This window comes from Salmo trutta, chromosome 32 (assembly GCF_901001165.1).
Source record: "Salmo trutta chromosome 32, fSalTru1.1, whole genome shotgun sequence".
Classification (NCBI taxonomy): domain Eukaryota; kingdom Metazoa; phylum Chordata; class Actinopteri; order Salmoniformes; family Salmonidae; genus Salmo; species Salmo trutta.
In genome coordinates, this window is record NC_042988.1 from 33,055,810 (window position 1) to 33,075,526 (window position 19,717).

The 19,717-nt window shown below is 42.7% G+C and overlaps 1 protein-coding gene across 3 annotated transcripts; it reads left to right on the top strand.

Moving 5' to 3' along the window:
* The first annotated feature begins 2,472 nt into the window (after positions 1-2,472).
* On the top strand, positions 2,473-19,531 carry LOC115171752 (centriolar coiled-coil protein of 110 kDa). Of its 3 annotated transcripts, none has more exons than XM_029728860.1 (14): positions 2,473-2,676; positions 3,614-3,804; positions 7,326-7,454; positions 8,405-9,695; positions 9,952-10,073; positions 10,606-10,756; positions 12,604-12,713; positions 12,940-13,056; positions 13,277-13,378; positions 13,577-13,693; positions 16,156-16,226; positions 16,407-16,472; positions 18,572-18,631; positions 18,792-19,531. In XM_029728860.1, exons 2-14 carry the CDS (start codon positions 3,640-3,642, stop codon positions 18,877-18,879), a joined length of 2,589 nt encoding a protein of 862 aa, XP_029584720.1. In that variant the 5' UTR covers positions 2,473-2,676; positions 3,614-3,639; the 3' UTR covers positions 18,880-19,531. The 3 variants fall into 3 exon arrangements, with proteins under 3 accessions (XP_029584720.1, XP_029584723.1, XP_029584722.1); XM_029728863.1 differs by having other exon boundaries at positions 18,572-18,612; XM_029728862.1 differs by lacking the exon at positions 2,473-2,676 and adding an exon at positions 2,702-3,004.
* The last annotated feature ends 186 nt before the right edge of the window (positions 19,532-19,717 follow it).

A 19,717-nucleotide genomic window follows, 5' to 3' on the forward strand; every position in this document is an offset into this window, starting at 1 on the left:
CCCCCTTTATTTGTCCTATGGTTCTGACATGATGTACAGGGAGAATACTGTAAGAACAGCCCATGTTCTGAATTCCGTCGCTGTACATTTCAAAGTGCTGAACAAATAGTTATATTGACTATGTCCATTCTAGCTCACTCAATAATGTCTTAATCGAAATTGTCCCCTTATGACATAGTTTCTACATCTCAATTGTCAGGGGAAACCACATTTCTTTAACTCTCCTGTTGTGTTCGTTTCATGTTAATTAATTCTGTGTTCCCGGTCCAAAATGACCACCCCATTACAGCTGATTATACATCCATAATAATACATATATTATCACCTAATGTTGTGTTAGATCTTTTTATCAACTTAAGTTCTTGTGAATATTACAAGGCCTCATGGACCTGAGCTCATACAACTAGTTTCTGAGTAAAAAAAAACATAATGTATGGATTATTTTGACTATAACAAATACTCAGATGAAACATTTTGTGCTGTTTATCACAGACTACTTCGTGCCAAAGTTTAACAAGGACTCTCTCCTCCTCACCAGTGTCATGATCAAAGATATGATCAAGAGCCTCACATACAGTATGTCGTTTGGTCATTGTGCTGCCACAGAATGAATTGTGAGCAAGGCCTCAAAAAAGCTTTATATACCAGAGCTGCAAGAAAAGTTCTATATATTATTGAAACAATGTTGCGATTGTTTGTGAGAATGCCAATAGGTGTGGTTCCCGTGGGGGAAAGATTCTATTGGGGGAAGGTTCCTGTGGGGGTTGCCATGGAAGCCAAGAAGGGAAGTGAGGTGTGTGCGTGTGCGTGTGCTCAAACACACATGCATGTGGGGGTCTGGGAGAGGAAGTGTGTCCATCTGATGAATGGGCATGTGCCTGAACTCAATTTTATACACTAATTGTAGGCTCACCCATTCATTTCTAATGACCGATCATTTTTGACCGGGAACACCACAGGTGTACAAAAGTTATGCCCTGTGTGGACAAAGTCATAGAACCTTATGACAATCAGATTAAATTAACTACATTTTTCAAGAGAACTTGTAAATCGGTCCAATTCGACCAGAACACAGCAGGAGGGTTAAGCAAGTCAGCCATATCAGCTATGTCTTTTTTAAAGGCAGTAAATGAGGCTGAATGAATTGTTTCACTGCCAGACAAGGCTTCACTGATAGCCAGGTGTAGAAGTGGTAAAGATTCACTCCATGGTGCTGAAAAGAAAGCTCTGCTGTTGGGACCGCTTTATGTAGGCCCTAACAGTTTGTGGGCACCGTTTGTCACCGTTATAGTGCAATTAATGTATTGTTCCGTGTTGTGTTGTGTAGTGGCTTTTCTGGCATGCAACAAAACATTCAATTTTATTTTTTGCCCCACAAAGATTTAAATGCTAAAATCACAGCTGAACACATTTTAATGTAACTATGTTCAACTGTACCAACTCTGTTTATTTAATCTCCAAAATTCTCTTAGAATAAGAATAAAGATTTTCTCAATCTCATGTTGTTTTATGTTATTGTAATTTCTGCCATACTGAACTGACAATGCAATAATTTGTAGGTTCACCCACTAATGCAATATATTGATAAAGGATGTGACAACTATTATCTTAACGGAATCAAGTGTTCAGCCATCTGCCCTTTTCCAGAAACATCCGTATTCCGTTTCTCTCTGTCTCATGCAAAATCCATATCTGAATAAGCTAAGAAATAACACAGTTGGATTGAAATATATGAATTTGAATTGTATATTATTAATTATGCATTATACACTATTTCAAATTTGCTTTCATTTGTAAATTACATTGTCAAATCACTCAATTTGAATGTGAGTCGTGTAATACTTTTACAGATTCAAGAGATCATTATGATGACTGAATAATGATTTATTTCCGAAATTCTGACATAGATAAAGATGTAGTATATTTAATTCAACTGCTAATAATACTAGGTACATTTCATATTCACAAATGCAAATGGTCTAATTCAAAACCAAACTTTTTACACTTTATAAATGAATTTAAACAATATGGCACTACTTTAACTAAAATGAAAAACAAAAAGGCAATTAAAACGTGTTGTATTATTAATGAATATGATTTGTTTGTTTAGGATTCCTGGCAATGTAAATAGTTTGTTTGTATGCTTGTTTGCGTGTGACTATTCCTCTTTTGTTTGGTGATATTTGTTAATAAATAAATACATTTAAAAAAAGAAAATATGATGACTGATCGGGTTCCATTTCAGTCCCAAATGCCTATTTATGATCTTCCCCTTTGGTGTCTATTGCAAAAATGATATGACAGGATTTCTTATTGGGCTCAATTTAGGCCTGGTGGAGCCATCATCATATTGCTTCTTATTAAAATCATATTACACTTTTCAACATCGGAGGCTGAGGCTAGGGAAAATTAAGGTGCTAGGGATAGAAAGGGAACTGGGCGGAAATTATGTTGCTAGGAGGCGCTGTTGCGACCGGAAGAGGTCGATGTGATGAGGACCATTTGAGGCAAACCTGAGATAGAAAAGAGAAATTCACGATTCTGAAATTCTATAAACAACAGAAACCATAAGACAAACGACGCCAGGAGATATTCATTTGTCTTCAACTTTGTATTTAGGGGAAGAAAAGAGATACACGAAGTCATTGGTTGTGGATGTCACGCTAGAAAATCAGGGTAAGAGGAGAGGGATGGGCACGGACAAAACCCGCTGGCAGTCAGCCACTGCTGGGCACAGCTGCAGAAGCATGGCTTGCTTCACGAGTCAAATACTATTACCATGCCGCAAAATGTAGTGAGGCTTCACTGTTTGCCAGCCAGACTATTCTGCTACAATGTATCAAAGTGTAGGCTAGATGCGCTTGACTGTAATTTGTATCATGCCATGTAATGAGTGGACTATAACACCGTGCAGTGCTACTGTATGTCTTCTACTAGCCGTGGCTGTTATTTACCTACTCTGGGAGAACCAATAATAAGACAGGAAATTCACACACTGACCCAGGTGACTTTTCATTACATATATTCATCCATGAAATAACCACATTATCAGGAAAATGGAACTGGTGTTGCAGGAATTATCTGACCATACTTATTCTGGTCGAGATATTGGGTCAGTGGGGCATTCAATCCGGTTGCTTAATTATTTGATAATGAGGATCTCATTCATTCTCAATCAATGTGGGTTAACTACGGGTTTAAGTAAAATATTGTGTCTGTGTGTGCTTGCATGCGTGTGTGCACCTTCATTGTCTTCGCTGACAAGCATTCCCTTAAAAGAAATCACATTGATCAGAAACATGATTCTTCATCATGCCTCTCAGAATAGAATAGCATGAGTGGAATGTGATGATTGTGTGAGATATACAGTAACTAAAGACAGAGCCCTCCTTGTGTTTGTTTGTCTGGCTCTTCCAGCTGCTCATAGCTTGACAGCAGATAGTGCCTAACCCCACGCCTTCATGGTTCACACACACTGCAGAGCTTCTTCTTGTGTTGACATTTAGCCTACAGGCTCGATCACCTGGCTCCAGTGTCTTATCAAATACCTTCTCTCGTTGGATACTGTACCGCTTTATGACTATTCTGCTGACTGTGTCTCTGTTGTAAGCAGCAGTTTTGAGAGGCTGGAGCCCAAACATGGACATGGAGAGTTACGAGGACTTCTGCCTGCGGAGCCTGGCCAGACTGCAGACTGAGAGCCAGGGGAAGAGCCAAGGCCAACATACAGGCTGTGAGCCAACTGGTCCTGTGGAAGCGCTCTCCTTCATCCACTTCCATGGAAGGGCTGTGCTCTCACCCTTGGTAAGGACATAGTCTGGGGGAAAGGGCAGAAGGTGTGGAGAGCTGTATAGACATAGATATAACATAAGGTGGAATTGGGGGCAAGGTGGGAATGGAGTTGTATCAAAGTGAAAACATTAACATGTTAAAATGTGTTTTTCTGTTTGTGAATTCCAGGATATTACAGTGTCTTTTTTCCAATTCCTCCCCAGCATTGGATGTACTGTAGATGTATACCATGGCATTGTTGAAAACTCGTTTCTGATTGTCTTGAAAGGCATTCTAGAGCGTGCATTATTTCCCTATAACGAACAGTATATCAGCACGGTAGAATTCAATGGCTACAGTTCTTACAAGCTCTTTGAAATTTAAATCATTATTGGCATTGTTGATTTTGATTTTCATAATATCAAGCTAGGACTGATGGTTTGGTTAGCTAAACTAGCAAGGCTGTTTGCTTGGTTGCCAAAGCAACTACAGTAGCTGTCTAGTAAACTTGCAATCTACTTCAGTGAATGTTGAACCCATTTGTACCTGCAAATGAATACATTTCTAGCGGCAAATGTGTTCAATTAAAGCCATGGCATAAAAGGGATAATCAACAAGGTGCTATGAATTCTAAGAAAAATATTGTCACTCCTTGGAAGGTTAGTTCCACTCCGCTAGTGCATCGTGGAACACACCTTCCACGTCGTTCATTATTTTCAATAGAACGCATAGCCCCTTGTTGATTATCCTTTAAGTACATTGTATATATTGTGGGCTAAATCCTAACCATAGATATTATCCATCCATGCATGTAATTCCAACCTTCCGTATAAAAGGTAAAGGGAATAGTAAATGTGCACAAATGTTTGAGTTAAGTTAAGCATACTTATATCCAATTAGGATTCAGCCCAGTGAGCGTAGTTTGTTGTCATGGGGGTGACTTTGCTTTCTCCCATGACAACAACATGGTTCCCCAGGAGAGTTTGTGTATGTGTGGGTATTCTCCTGTCTGGGGTTTTGTAACTCTCAAGTTGCATGGTAACCAAATGCAATGATCCTTTGGTTTACAATGTAGCATTGTGAGCAATGGGCATTGAGTGGACACACACCATTATGCCCACACACACAACAAATATCTGGCTTAACCATTTTGTAATTCACATGTCTTAGAGAAAGAGTCACCATAAAAAACACGTCATTGTTTATTTTGTTAATTCACAGAGTATTAAAAGGGCAATCAATGCTTCAAAGCATTTTCCCTGTCTCTGTTTTGGTAAAAAGATGGGGATGGGGCTTGAGAAATGTAACCACTCTCAAATTCATAGACAGACAAGGCTGACCATCCATGATATAAAAAGTATAGTTTTAACCATGTTTTGAGGCTATATAGTGTTGGTTTACATTTACTTTGTTTACAAACATTGGAGTAAAACAAGCTTATATTTTGTGTACTATAGTTGAACTAAGCTCATAAGTTATATTCTTCAAGAAACAATAGGTACATATAATTCATTTACAAGTCCAAAAATTGATGCAACTACAGATTGCCCTTTTAGTCATCTCTGGATATGATACGCATATCTTACCAATAAAACTCAATATTAGCGTCAGTCGGAATCAATGTATGACCACTTCATGAACTTGTTTTTTTTTGGAAAAAGTATACCTCTTTTGCAGGGAGAGGAGAGCATCATTATGTTCCCTGAGAAATGTTACTTGTCCCTATCGGGGTGGGGGGGGGGGGGGGGGGGGGGGGGGGGGGGTGTTGTCTGATCCATGTTGTCTGACTGCTGCCTGATTAAGTTTACTGGGAGGAGCTGTGTGAAGGAAATGTTTGTGAGAGTGGGGATAGAGAGGGGTGTGTGTTTGTGCATGCCTTGTGGGTTTGTGTGTTTGCATCTGTGCGTACGTGTGCAGGAGATGAGGTGGAAACTGAGATGCACTTCCTAACCTCCTGCCAAATGTATGACCATACAGACACATACTTCCCTAAGATTACACAGACCCACAAAGTATTTGAAAATAAATCAAATTTTGATAAACTCCCATATCTATTAGGTGAAATACATCACCACAGCAAGATTTGTGACCTGTTGCCACAAGAAAAGGGCAACCAGTGAAGAACAAACACCATTGTAAATACAACCCATATTTATGTATATTTATTTTCCCTTTTGTACTTTAAACTATTTGAACATTGTTACAACACTGTATATAGACATAATATAACATTTGAAATGTCTCTATTCCTTTGGAGCTTTTGTTGAGTGTAATGTTTACTGTTCATTTTTATTGTTTATTTCACTTAATTTGGCAATGTAAACATACGTTTCCCATGCCAATAAAGCCCCTTGATTTGGAGAGAGAGAGAGATATTTGAGAAAGAGATTTCAGAGCTGATTAGAGGAAAGGTCATTAGGCCTACTCTGGCTCTGTCCCACATTCTAGAACTTGACTGTTGTGTTCTAAGGAAGAAGTATCCTACACTCATTGGAAAAAAAGGGTTCCAAAAGGGTTCTTCAGCTGTCCCCATAGGAGAAACCTTTTTGGTTCCAGGTAGAATCCTTTTGGGTTATATGTAGAACCCTCTGTAGAAAGGGTTCTACATGGAACCCAAAATCTTCTTCAAATGGTTCTCCTATAGTGTCACGCGGAGCGGAACAGGTGAACCCAAGAGCAGACTCAGACGAGGAAACTGGGATGAGGTAACCAAGGTATTTATTGAAACGCAGGGGGAAGATGGGGTGCAGGCCAGGGGAAGCTCGGGCGGGTTGCAGGAAGCCAGGTGCGGCGGCTGAGGCTGGAGCGAGGGGAGTTGGGACTGGGTAAGCAGGTCCGGAGAGGAATCCAAGGACGCAATTGAGTGGGGGGTCCAGGACAGAGTGTAGCAGGACTGACAAGACGTGGGACTGGAGACAGGGGCCAGAGTCAGAGCGGGCATAACTGTAATTGAGAGGAAAACAGCGCCAGGCAAGAGAAAACAGGTATAACACGAAAACAAGATCTAAGCAGGAACAAACGGCTAAAAACAGAGGTTACGATCTGGCAGCGTGGAAGTGGCAGGGCTATTTGTAGAGGTCTTGATTATGGAACAGGTTGCAGCTGGTGGGTATCTGGTCTGCCTCCAGCACATCTGTCTCCGACCACACAATCACACACACACACACACACACACACACACACACACACACACACACACACACACACACACACACACACACACACACACACACACACACACACACACACAGAGGAAGAGGGAGAGAGCACTGGGGGAGTGGCGGCAGGTTAGGGAGACATAGGATGAGAAGTAGAGGGCGTGGCAGGAGCAGATGTAACATATAGGGACAGTCGAAGAACCCTTTAAGGTTCTAGATAGAAAAAAGGTGCTAAGTGTAATATAAACATTGTCACATGGATTCCGAGAGACCCAGGCAAGAATGTGTGTTGGTGCATGCGCGCCTGTCTGTGTTTGTCTTTATCTGACTATGTATGTATGCATGTATGTGTGTGTGTCTCTCTGACTATGTGTGTTTATTGTGATCCATCCTCAGCTGAGTGTGGAGCAGCGCAGCGAGATGTCCCAGTACAGACAGAGGGCTGCCCAGCTTGAGGTGGACAGACAGGCACTACGCAGCAGCAGCCTGCTGGCCAGGGTTCAGGACATTCTGGACAATGCTCAGGTCAGTCTCAGACAACCATTTCCCAAAGACTTCAACCACCCAAGCCGTAGACCAGGGATCATCAACTAGATTAGCCGCCGGGCCAATTTTCTTCTTGAGCGGATGGTTGTGGGAACAGATTTCCCATATTAAAATCACTTGGAGCTGATTTCCTTGTGTTTTTACAGTTTTTTATCTCCAACAATGAAAATTCAACAAACATTTTTTTTTTGCTCAGAAATTTGGGGGGCCAAGTAAAACCACTAGCTAGGGGAACCCTGCCATAGACTATTCTCTCTGCTTTCTCATGGCAAGCGGTACCGGTGCATCAAGTCTGACACCAACAGGCTCCTGAACAGCTTCTGTCCCCATGCCATAAGACTACTAAACAGCTAAATACAGTATCTAACAAAATGGCTACACGGACTATCTGAGTTGACCTTTGTATTTTATTCTTATTTTTGCACTGACTCTATGCACACTCACACTCACACACTACGCATAGTGATACTCCAACACACATACAAACACACACTGATACTCCAACACACATACAAACACACACTGATACTCCAACACGCATACAAACACTCACTGATTTGCTCACACACACGTAATATGCGCTTACAGTGGATTCGGAAAGTATTCAGACCTCTTGACTTTTTCCACATATTGTTACGTTACAGCTTTATTCTGAAATTGATTAAATCGATTTTCCCCTCATCAATCAACACACAATGCCCCATAATGACAAAGCAAAAATAGTTTTGGGGAAATGTTTGCAAATCACATTTATATAAGTATTCAGACCCTTTACTCAGTACTTTGTTGAAGCACCTTTGGCAGCGATTACAGCCTCGAGTCTTCTTGAGTAGTGCATGTTATGAAGAGAAAAGGGTGCTTTTTCGGACGCAGCCCATATCTGATTATTTGTGTTAATTCCCCTCTTCTCTCTGCCTCTCTTACTACAGGTGGACAAAGTACCAGAGATGGAGGGTAAAATGGATCTACCAACTCCACCATATTGCCTTTCCCCAAAACCTGAGACAGTGAATGGCTACACCCTGGTCACAGACTCCCCTGGGCTACCCAGGGGCGGTGGTGTGGTTGGGCTACACATTATGGATCGGCCCACCACCCCTCAACCTGAGTCCCCCATAGTCCTGAATGGGTACAGGGCAGAGGAGAGAGAGAAGCAGGTAGAGGAGGAGAGGTGGAAGGTAGAGGAGGAGATGAGGAGGGGAGAGGAGGAGATAGGGGGCGGTCAGGATGTGAGTTTCCAGAGCCTTCTGAGGACGTCGAGGGAGTATGTGGAGAGAGAGCAGGCCCAGAGGGGGTCAAAGGTCATCGGCAGGGTCACTTCAACCACCCCGCCTGCGGAGAGCCTCTCTGACAAGGAGAACGAGAGCCGCAGTCCTCTGGGAGAGATGAAACCTGAACAAGGGTACAGCCTGCGCCACAGTCCGCTAAACCCACCTCAGACCCAGGCCCACATCCAGCACCAGAGTCAGTATCCTGCCCAAGCTCAAGCCCAGTACCAGGCTGTGTGTGACCCATATGACTCTCGGTTTAGCTGCCTCTCATCCGGCCTCCCCGACCCTTACGCCCTCCTGCCCAGCCCCGAACCCAGCATGAGTCCCCGCCCCCACCGCCGCCGACCACGTCCAGTGTCCACTGGTAACATCATGATCTCCTTCCCCATTGGCTCGGCCGACCTCATCCCCAGAGGGCTAGTGGGGAGGCACCAAGAGAGCGCTGTTGTCATGGCGACAGGGGTGTTGAGGTCACCGGAACGGGGGTCAGGGGTCAGTGACGGTAGCAGTAGTCGTCGTGGGAGCCAGTGTGGCACCAGCCCGGTCCAGGAGAAGAGCTGCAGCCCAGTCAGTACCTCCGGAACTGGTTCACATGGGAATCATGATGTCACCAGCTCCAGGTTTCGCCGGCGCTGCCACACCCTAGACAGCCAGCTCCACTCCTCCCATTCTGCCTCAGGACCTAGCATGGACCGCAGCCAGGAGAGGCTCCCGCGCTTCATGGGGGGAGCGCCTCGTTTGGCCCCGAGTCGTAGGAGCCCCGCGGTCACCCTGAATCAGTCCTATGAGGTGGAGAACCCTTCGACCACGCTGCTTAGGCCCCACGTGAGACCCTTGACCCCTGACCTCTCTCCTTGCCAGATGAGGCTGGAGCCTGAGGGGCCTCAGGGGCCCCATGATGGACAGATCACACCCAGCTCTTCCCTAGAGGAGCAGGACAGTAAGACAGGTGAGAGAGAGAGAGATCATTGTAACGTAGTGTGTATGATATAAGAGAGTGTTATGAAGAAAACTATACAGGGCAGTCTGTACTCTGTGATTCATTTGTCTTGAATGTAAAGTCCACTACTTTTCGTGCAATCATTGAAAATAATTGTGTGTGTGCGTTCATGCATGTGTGTGTGTGTGGTATGTGCTCTTGTATGTGTACGACCGTCCGTGCATTTATGTGTATTTTCCTTTGTGTGTGTGTGTGTGTGTTTCAGAGGAGACCCAGCGACGTGTGAGTGCTCTGGAGGAGATGCAGAGGCGTCTGGAGGAGGAGCATGCCCTGCAGATGTCTCTTCTCATGGCTGAACAAGAGAGAGAACAACAGCGCCTCTGTCAGGTCAGGACATGGAACCATGGCATGTTGACCCTGCTCAATGTATCAATAGCCACATTTGTCACTATTCTTCCACAACTATCAGCATTCCTTCCTAGTTAGTGATATTATATATAGTATATGCAGACAGAATGTCACACAGAGAATTAAACTTTAAAGCTAGAGTCTGGGATTTGGGAAGCTGTTTCTTGGATGTCATGGCCTGTTAGTCCTTGCATCTAGAGCTCTGTCTAGTATGAATTTGAGAGGGGTTACATTTCCCTAGCCCCACCCCTCAGCTGTGTACCAAAACAAGTGTTTTTGAATCCCAGAATGTGGCTTTAAGTTCCATAAGTTTGAATATGTTAGCATTTGCAAAGTGTTTTGTTTGGCTGCAGTAGAGAAGTGACTGTTCAATCCTCAAGACTACACATCCGTCACGGGACAACGCTTCTGTGTGTGTGTGTGTGTGTGTGTGTGTGTGTGTGTGTGTGTGTGTGTGTGTGTGTGTGTGTGTGTGTGTGTGTGTATGTGTGTTTCTCTGTGTCTTTATTAGGAGCTGGATGAGAAGGGGAAGAGGCTGAGAGAGCAGGGGTGTGGCCGGCTCCTGAGTGGGGACGGTGGTGGCCTCAGCCCTTCCTGCCCTGGCCTTAGCCCCACCCTGAGTGCTACTGATAGGTCACCTAGACACAGTGTACACAGCATGGGTAGGTGGACTGTGGCATGGAAGAATAACTCACACACACAAACTATTACCTTGGCAGATGTCATTGGGTTGAAGCATTGGGAAATATAACTATTTTTTATATACTATTTGAAATAGGGAGGTGCTTTACAAAACCCTTACGGCGTTTTAGTGTTTTACCTCTCCTCAGCTTGTACATTTCTTTTGTCTTTTAATTCTCATCTTCGTATTGTCTTTTTTATGTCCAAATTAACCTTTTAGAGACAGATGTTCTGCTAGCGGAACGCCTCACCAATATCCAATGGTAGAGCGTGGCGCGAAATACAAATGCTATAACTTCAATTTCTCAAACATATGACTATTTTACACCATTTTAAAGACAAGACTCTCGTTAATCTAACCACATTGTCCGATTTCAAAAAGGCTTTACAGCGAAAGCAAAACATTAGATTATGTCAGGAGAGTACCCTGCCAAAAATAATCACACAGACATTTTCAAAGCAAGCATATATGTCACAAAAACCAAAACCACAGCTAAATGCAGCACTAACCTTTGATGATCTTCATCAGATGACACTCCTAGGACATTATGTTATACAATACATGCATGCTTTGTTCAATCAAGTTCATATTTATATCAAAAACCAGCTTTTTACATTAGCATGTGATGTTCAGAACTAGCATACCCACCGCAAACTTCCGGTGAATTTACTAAATTACTCATGATAAATGTTCACAAAAAACATAACAATTATTTAAAGAATTATAGATACAGAACTCCTCTATGCAATCGCGGTGTCAGATTTTAAAATAGCTTTTCGGCGAAAGCACATTTTGCAATATTCTGTGTAGATAGCTCGCCCATCACAGGCTAGCTAATTTGACACCCACCAAGTTTGGTGCTCACTAACTCAGAATTACTATAAGACAAATTGGATTACCTTTGCTGTTCTTCGTCAGAATGCACTCCCAGGACTTCTACTTCAACAACAAATGTTGTTTTGCTTCCAAATAATCCATATTTATTCAAATAGCTCCGTTTTGTTTGTGCGTTCAGGTCACTATCCGAAGGGTGACACGCGAGCGCATTTCCTAACAAAAATGTTCTAAATATTCCATTACCGTACTTCGAAGCATGTCAAACGCTGTTTAAAATCAATTTTTATGCTTTTTTTCTCGTAAAATAGCGATAATATTCCAACCAGGCGACGTTGTATTCATTCAAAGGCTGAGAGAAAAAATTTGAGAATTCTCGTGAATGCGCCTCTCAGTCTCACTGTTCCCAGGCTGACCACTAACAAATTATCCTGCTGTTCTTCGCCCAGAGACAGCAGACACCCCATTACACTTTCTGGCGCCTTCTGAGAGCCAAAGGAAGCCTTAGAAAATGTCACGTTACAGCACAGATGCTGTATTTTTGATAGAGATGCTACAGAAGGACAACAAATTGTCAGACAGGGCACTTCCTGTATGGAATCTTCTCAGGTTTTGGCCTGCCATATGAGTTCTGTTATACTCACAGACACCATTCAAACAGTTTTAGAAACTTTAGAGTGTTTTCTATCCAAATCTACTATTATATGCATATTCTAGTTTCTGGGCAGGAGTAGTAACCAGATTAAATCGTGTACGTTTTTTATCCGGCCGTGAAAATACTGCCCCCTATCCCAAACAGGTTAATCAATAAAATTCAGATAGAACTGTTGACGAACTGTTGACACAATAAATGCATATACTGCAACAATGGTTCCCCCGTAGGTCTCAGAAATGTAAAGCCATCTTGGTAACGTGATTTGTTTATTGCCTATTTACCTGTTTCTGTGTGAATGTAATGTGTAAAAGGTTTCTTTCCCCTCTCTCTCTTTCCAGGTTTCTCCTCTCCACTGAGCTCCAGTGCCTCCTCTCCCTCCATGCAGCCTCCTGTCTACCTGTGGGGGCCCACCTGGGGGGCCAGCAAGCCCCGAGGAAGGCTTAGTCAGGTGCTTGTGTGTGTTTGTGTGTGTGCGTGTGCTTCTACATATGTGTGTGGTTTCCAGCTGTTGGTGCTCCCTCTTGTGTCTCCATTTCCAGAATCATGTTCCATGTATATGTGTGTTTCATTGTATTATATTAAATATATTGTATGATAAAACAATCTTCTCTTGACTGAGTGTAAGTTGATTTCCATGTGTCTATTCCTGCACTATGCTACTGCTCCTCACTCAGGTTGTGACAGTTGAACAGCAGAGGGCGCTGTGTCGTCTGGGAGCCATCAGTTGTGGGTTCCTCACCCGCAGACTGCTCCAGACAGAGAAGGTGAAACAGCTGCGCCAGACCGTTCAGGTGAGAGCACTCTTATATCTGCACACAGAAACACACTTGTATACACAGTGTAGATGTATATACTACTATATAGTGTAGGTATGTAGGGGAATACCAACTGAATCATAATGGAACTGAAACACAGTCATATTGGACTTTGACTGATTTAAAGACGATCACCTTTAATAATTAATCATTTAAATGGTATCATTTTTAAGTCTGTGTGTGTGTATGGTTTTAGGACACACAAGAGTTCATCCGCTCGTTCCAGACTGAAGCTCCACAGAAGAGAGGTTCCATATCAGCACAGGACCTGTCTCTGCAGGAGAGAGTCAGGGCACAGGTAACACTCAGAGAGAGAGAGACAAACACACACACACACGCACGCATGCACACACACACACACACACACACACACACACACACACACACACACACACACACACACACACACACACACACACACACACGCACACACACAGAAAGTGGAACCGGATGAGTACGAGTATTGATTATATTGTGTGTGTGTCTCCTCCTTCAGTTGCGTGCGGCTCGATATGACGTCCATGACATCTTCTTTGAGATGCCCCTGGAGGAGAGGCTGGCTCTGCTGCAGCTGGACAGAGAGGTCCGCACAGAGAAGAAGCTACGAGAAATGGTAACTTGACTGGACGTTTCACCTTTCAATCACAGACTTAGACCAACTACAACACACTGGGTGGGACTTCCAACTGTCAATCACACAAATAGGCCAATCATAACAACAGGACTTAAACCTTGTCACTCTCACAGTAAAAAAACAAAAAAACAAGTGTAAAATCCCTTAGAAAAAGTGACAAAACATTATTTCACTTTTTGAAGCAGAGCCTAGACCCTAAGGCTGCAGCCTGGCAGAGACAAAGGAAGAGTTTATTTCCAAAACGCTATATCTACCCATTTTTCATATTTTGTGTTTTTTCGCCAGAAATGATTACTTTTAGGTACCTTCATGATTTTTAATTCATAGATTTTTAAGTGTGTATTAAAATTAGTTTTTTTGCAAAACACTATATATCCATTGTTTAACTGGAATGCAATGTTCGTATACTGTATATTTGACTGTGACTAGCTATCTTAAGATGAAGGCACTAACTATAATTCACTCTGGATAAGAGCATCTGCTAAATGACTAAAATGTCAAATGTAAATGTTTCACATACAGATCTCATATTGATATTGATTCATAAATGTTTTTAAATATGGATGTCACAAATGTATCACTTGTACAGTTCTTTATAAAAAAAAATGTATTTGTTTGTGTGAAACCTGAGAGTGAGGCGGATATTTTTTTATTTAACCTTTATTTAACTAGGCAAGTCAGTTAAGAACAAATTCTTATTTACAATGACGGCCTAGGAACAGTGGATTAACTGCCTTGTTCAGGGGCAGAATGACAGATTTTACCTTGTCAACTCGGGGATTCAATCTTGCAACCTTTGGGTTACTAGTTCAATGCTCTAACCACTAGGCTACCTGTCGCTAACCACTAGGCTACCTGTCTCTAACCACTAGGCTACCTGTCTCTAACCACTAGGCTACCTGTCTCTAACTACTTGGCTACCTGTCTCTAACCACTTGGCTACCTGCCGCCCCAAATAGTGTTTTGAAAAAAAAACATTATTATTTGTCACTGAAATGAAACCATCGAGTGAGATTTCAAACAAATACATGTTTGTCATTGAATGCCATGATTAGAGTGAAAAAACACACCAATCTCTTTCATAATTTCTTTAAACAATGAACATTTCTCAAAATGGATGTATAGCGTTTTGGAAAGAAAATCTTCAAATGAAAACGTCCGATTTCATCTATCAAAAGTAGAGATTAGTTAAACTTTTGATGTTCAAAAACATACGTAAAAGACGCTCCTTCCTCTCTGTTGTCCGTCAACATATGAGCTCCATGGAAAAACCTTAATCTCTGTCTGACCCTGGCCTAATACTTACTGACCCTGGCCTAAAACATACTGACCCTGGCCTAAAACATACTGACCCTGGCCTAATACATACTGACCCTGGCCTAAAACATACTGACTGGCCTAAAACATACTGTCCCTGGCTTAATATATACTGACCCTGGCCTAATACATACTGACCCTGGCCTAATACATACTGACCCTGGCCTAATACATACTGACCCTGGCCTAATACATACTGACCCTGGCCTAAAACATACTTACCCTGGCCTAAAACATACTGACCCTGGCCTAATACATACTGACCCTGGCCTAAAACATACTGACTGGCCTAAAACATACTGTCCCTGGCTTAATATATACTGACCCTGGCCTAATACATACTGACCCTGGCCTAATACATACTGACCCTGGCCTAATACATACTGACCCTGGCCTAATACATACTGACCCTGGCCTAACACATACTGACCCTGGCCTAAAACATACTTACCCTGGCCTAAAACATACTGACCCTGGCTAAAACATACTGACCCTGGCCTAATATATATTGACCCTGGCCTAAAACATACTGACTGGCCTAAAAAATACTGACCCTGGCCTAAAACATACTGACCCTGGCTAAAACATACTGACCCTGGCTAAAACATACTGACCCTGGCTAAAACATACTGACCCTGGCCTAATATATACTGACCCTGGCCTAAAACATACTGACCCTGGCCTAAAACATACTGACCCTGGCCTAAAACATACTGACCCTGGCCTAAAACATACTGACCCTGGCCTAAAACATACTGACCCTGGCTTAAAACATACTGACCCTGGCCTAATATATACTGACCCTGGCCTAAAACATACTGACCCTGCCTAAAACGTACTGACCCTGGCCTAAAACATATTGACCCTGGCCTAAAACATACTGACCCAACATCCTGACCCTGGCTTAAAACATACTGACCCTGGCCTAAAACATACTGACCCTGGCCTAAAACTTACTGACCCTGGCTTAAAACATACTGACCCTGGCTTAAAACATACTGACCCTGGCCTAAAACATACTATTCATGATTCTGATGTGTAACTGTATCTGACAATCTGCTGTATGTGTGTGTGTGTGTGTGTGTGTGTGTGTGTGTGTGTGTGTGTGTGTGTGTGGTCGATAGGAGAAAGCCAGGAGTCCTAATGACAGAGTGCTGTCTGCTGCCACACAGAGGTCACTGGACAGGAAGAAGAGGTGAGGGGGTGGAGTCCTGTGGGCCGGGTTAAATGATGCATCTGTAATCAAACCAGATGCCTTATCTGAATTTGTACCAGGAGATCAGACTATGATAAAATATCACAAATATATTTATTTGGCTGACATTATTGAGATAAAAGCTAAATTATTCTGATGTGTATCGTTCTGTTCTCTCAGGGTGGGTGAGTCTCCAGGACAAGCCAGGAAAGTACAGAAGAAGCCAAAGAGCCCTCCCACTAACAGGTACAGTAGAGAACAGTGCTGCCCCCTACTGACTGCACATAAGTGGCTCTTACTGTCTCCTATACTTCACATCTCTTACTGTCTCCTATACTTCACATCTCTTACTGTCTCCTATACTTCACATCTCTTACTGTCTCCTATACTTCACATCTCTTACTGTCTCCTATACTTCGCATCTCTTACTGTCTCCTATAATTCACATCTCTTACTGTCTCCTACATTTCACATCTCTGACTGTCTCCTATACTTCACATCTCTTACTGTCTCCTACACTTCACATCTCTGACTATCTCCTATACTTCACATCTCTTACTGTCTCCTATACTTCACATCTCTTACTGTCTCTTATACTTCACATCTCTTACTGTCTCCTATACTTCACATCTTTGACGGTCTCCTATAATTCACATCTCTTACTGTCTCCTATACTTCACATCTCTTACTGTCGCCTACATTTCACATATCTTACAGTCTCCTATACTTCACATCTCTTACTGTCTCCTACACTTCACATCTCTTACTGTCTCCTATACTTCACATCTCTTACTGTCGCCTACATTTCACATATCTTACAGTCTCCTATATTTCACATCTCTTACTGTCTCCTATACGTCACATCTTTGACTGTCTCCTATAATTCACATCTCTGACTGTCTCCTATACTTCACATCTCTGACTGTCTCCTATACTTCACATCTCTTACTGTCTCCTATACTTCACATCTCTCACTGTCTCCTATACTTCACATCTCTTACTGTCTCCTATATTTCACATCTCTTACTGTCTCCTATACTTCACATCTCTTACTGTCTCCTATACTTCACATCTCTGACTGTCTCCTATACTTCACATCTCTTACTGTCTCCTATACTTCACATCTTTGACTGTCTCCTATAATTTACATCTCTGACTGTCTCCTATACTTCACATTTCTGACTGTCCCCTATACTTCACATCTCTTACTGTCTCCTATACTTCACATCTCTTACTGTCTTCTATACTTCACATCTCTTACTGTCTCTTATACTTCACATCTCTGACTGTCTCCTATAATTCACATCTCTGACTGTCTCCTATACTTCACATCTCTTACTGTCTCCTATATTTCACATCTCTTACTGTCTCCTATACTTCACATCTCTTACTGTCTCCTACATTTCACATCTCTTACTGTCTCCTATACTTCACATCTCTTACTGTCTCCTATACTTCACATCTTTGACTGTCTCCTATACTTCACATCTCTTACTGTCTCCTAAACTTCACATCTTTGACTGTCTCCTATAATTTACATCTCTGACTGTCTCCTAAACTTCACATCTCTGACTGTCCCCTATACTTCACATCTCTGACTGTCTCCTATACTTCACATCTCTGACTGTCTCCTATACTTCACATCTCTTACTGTCTCCTATACTTCACATCTCTTACTGTCTCCTATACTTCACATCTCTGACTGTCTCCTATACTTCACATCTCTTACTGTCTCCTATACTTCACATCTCTTACTGTCTCCTATAATTCACATCTCTTACTGTCTCCTATACTTCACATCTCTTACTGTCTCCTACATTTCACATCTCTTACTGTCTCCTACATTTCACATATCTTACAGTCTCCTATACTTCACATCTCTTACTGTCTCCTATAATTCACATCTCTGACTGTCTCCTATACTTCACATCTCTGACTGTCTCCTATACTTCACATCTCTGACTGTCTCCTATACTTCACATCTCTTACTGTCTCTTATACTTCACATCTTTGACTGTCTCCTATACTTCACATCTTTGACTGTCTCCTATACTTCACATCTCTTACTGTCTCCTATAATTCAAATATCTTACTGTCTCCTATACTTCACATCTCTTACTGTCTCCTATACTTCATATCTTTGACTGTCTCCTATAATTCACATCTCTGACTGTCTCCTATACTTCACATCTCTTACTTTCTTTCTATACTTAAAAAAAGCTATACATATGAAATATTTATCCTCCAGATAGGGGAAAGTGTTCTAGGTGCCAGTACAGGTCAGTGGTACACTATCTATGTTCCCTTTCTGTATTTCTCACCTCATCACTCTCTCTCCCCCTCAGGATCCTGAAGCCAAGTCAGGGTCAGAACGCCTCAGTCCCAGGTCAGCTAAACCGACAGGGGTGAGTACAGTCTCCAACATTTCTCTACTTCTCCCCCTCTTACTTTCTCTGCCTTTCTTTAATTCCTTAACCCATACAAAGTAAATACTACAACTATAATTTATAATGAATAAAAATCCCCCATCTCTCCCCCTTCCCCCTCTCTGTCTGTCAATCTAAGTCTGTCTGTCAGGAGCTGGTACAGAAATACCCCAGAGGACAGAGTGAGGCGCTCAGACAGCCTGAAGAAGCAGAACTCCCTGGGCTAACTGGTTCCTCCCTCTGTCTGCTTGCCGTCTCTGCTTGCTGTCAGGAGCTGGTACAGAAATACCCCAGAGGACAGAGTGAGGCGCTCAGACAGCCTGAAGAAGCAGAACTCCCTGGGCTAACTGGTTCCTCCCTCTGTCTGCTTGCCGTCTCTGCTTGCTGTCAGGAGCTGGTACAGAAATACCCCGGAGGACAGAGTGAGGCGCTCAGACAGCCCAGGGAGTTCTGCTTCTTCAGGCTAACTGGTTCCTCCCTCACTCGCTCTATGACCCCTCATTCCCTGACCCTTGACCTCTGGGCCTTCTATCAGCCCCATGTTTCACTATGGTTCGACCACCACCAATGCTACTAGTCCCTCTAACCTCCCTCTAACCTCCCTCTGATGGTTCAGTCCAGTGCTCTCTGCCCAGGGAACACCCTACCCAATGGATTGTTACTATAGTTACATATATTTTTGTACTATTACAAACTTCTGAACAGTTCATGTATTCCTTAGGTTTGAATGCTGCTGTGCACTCTTGTGCCAAGAGAATTAATGCATTAATGCGGCTAGATAGCTATATTTGCTGCTTAACTTGCAAAGACTGTGTAGCTAGAGGCCTTCTGTAGTGGATATGTAGTAGGGACACGGACTCATAAAGAAGCTTGACAAAAGTAAAGGAAGTAGATTCCGTTAGAGGTATGGATTGTCTTCTGACAGGTGGCGTCATTCCTCCACTCATTTTTTAATAAAAAAAATGTAGCCTTTCTTTAACAAGGAAAGTCAGTTAAGAATAAGTTCTTATTTACAATGACGGCCTACCCCGGCCAAACCCAGACGACGCTGGGCCAATTGTGCGC

What these genes read in the sequence shown, in the direction of transcription:
- LOC115171752 (XM_029728860.1), top strand. Translation starts at nt 3,640, where the DNA reads ATGGACATGGAGAGTTACGAGGACTTCTGCCTGCGGAGCCTGGCCAGA. An exon ending in ACATTCTGGACAATGCTCAG is followed by an intron (nt 7,455 to 8,404) that starts GTCAGTCTCAGA and finishes CTCTTACTACAG; the next exon opens with GTGGACAAAGTACCAGAGAT. An exon ending in GGTCAGCTAAACCGACAGGG is followed by an intron (nt 18,632 to 18,791) that starts GTGAGTACAGTC and finishes TGTCAATCTAAG; the next exon opens with TCTGTCTGTCAGGAGCTGGT.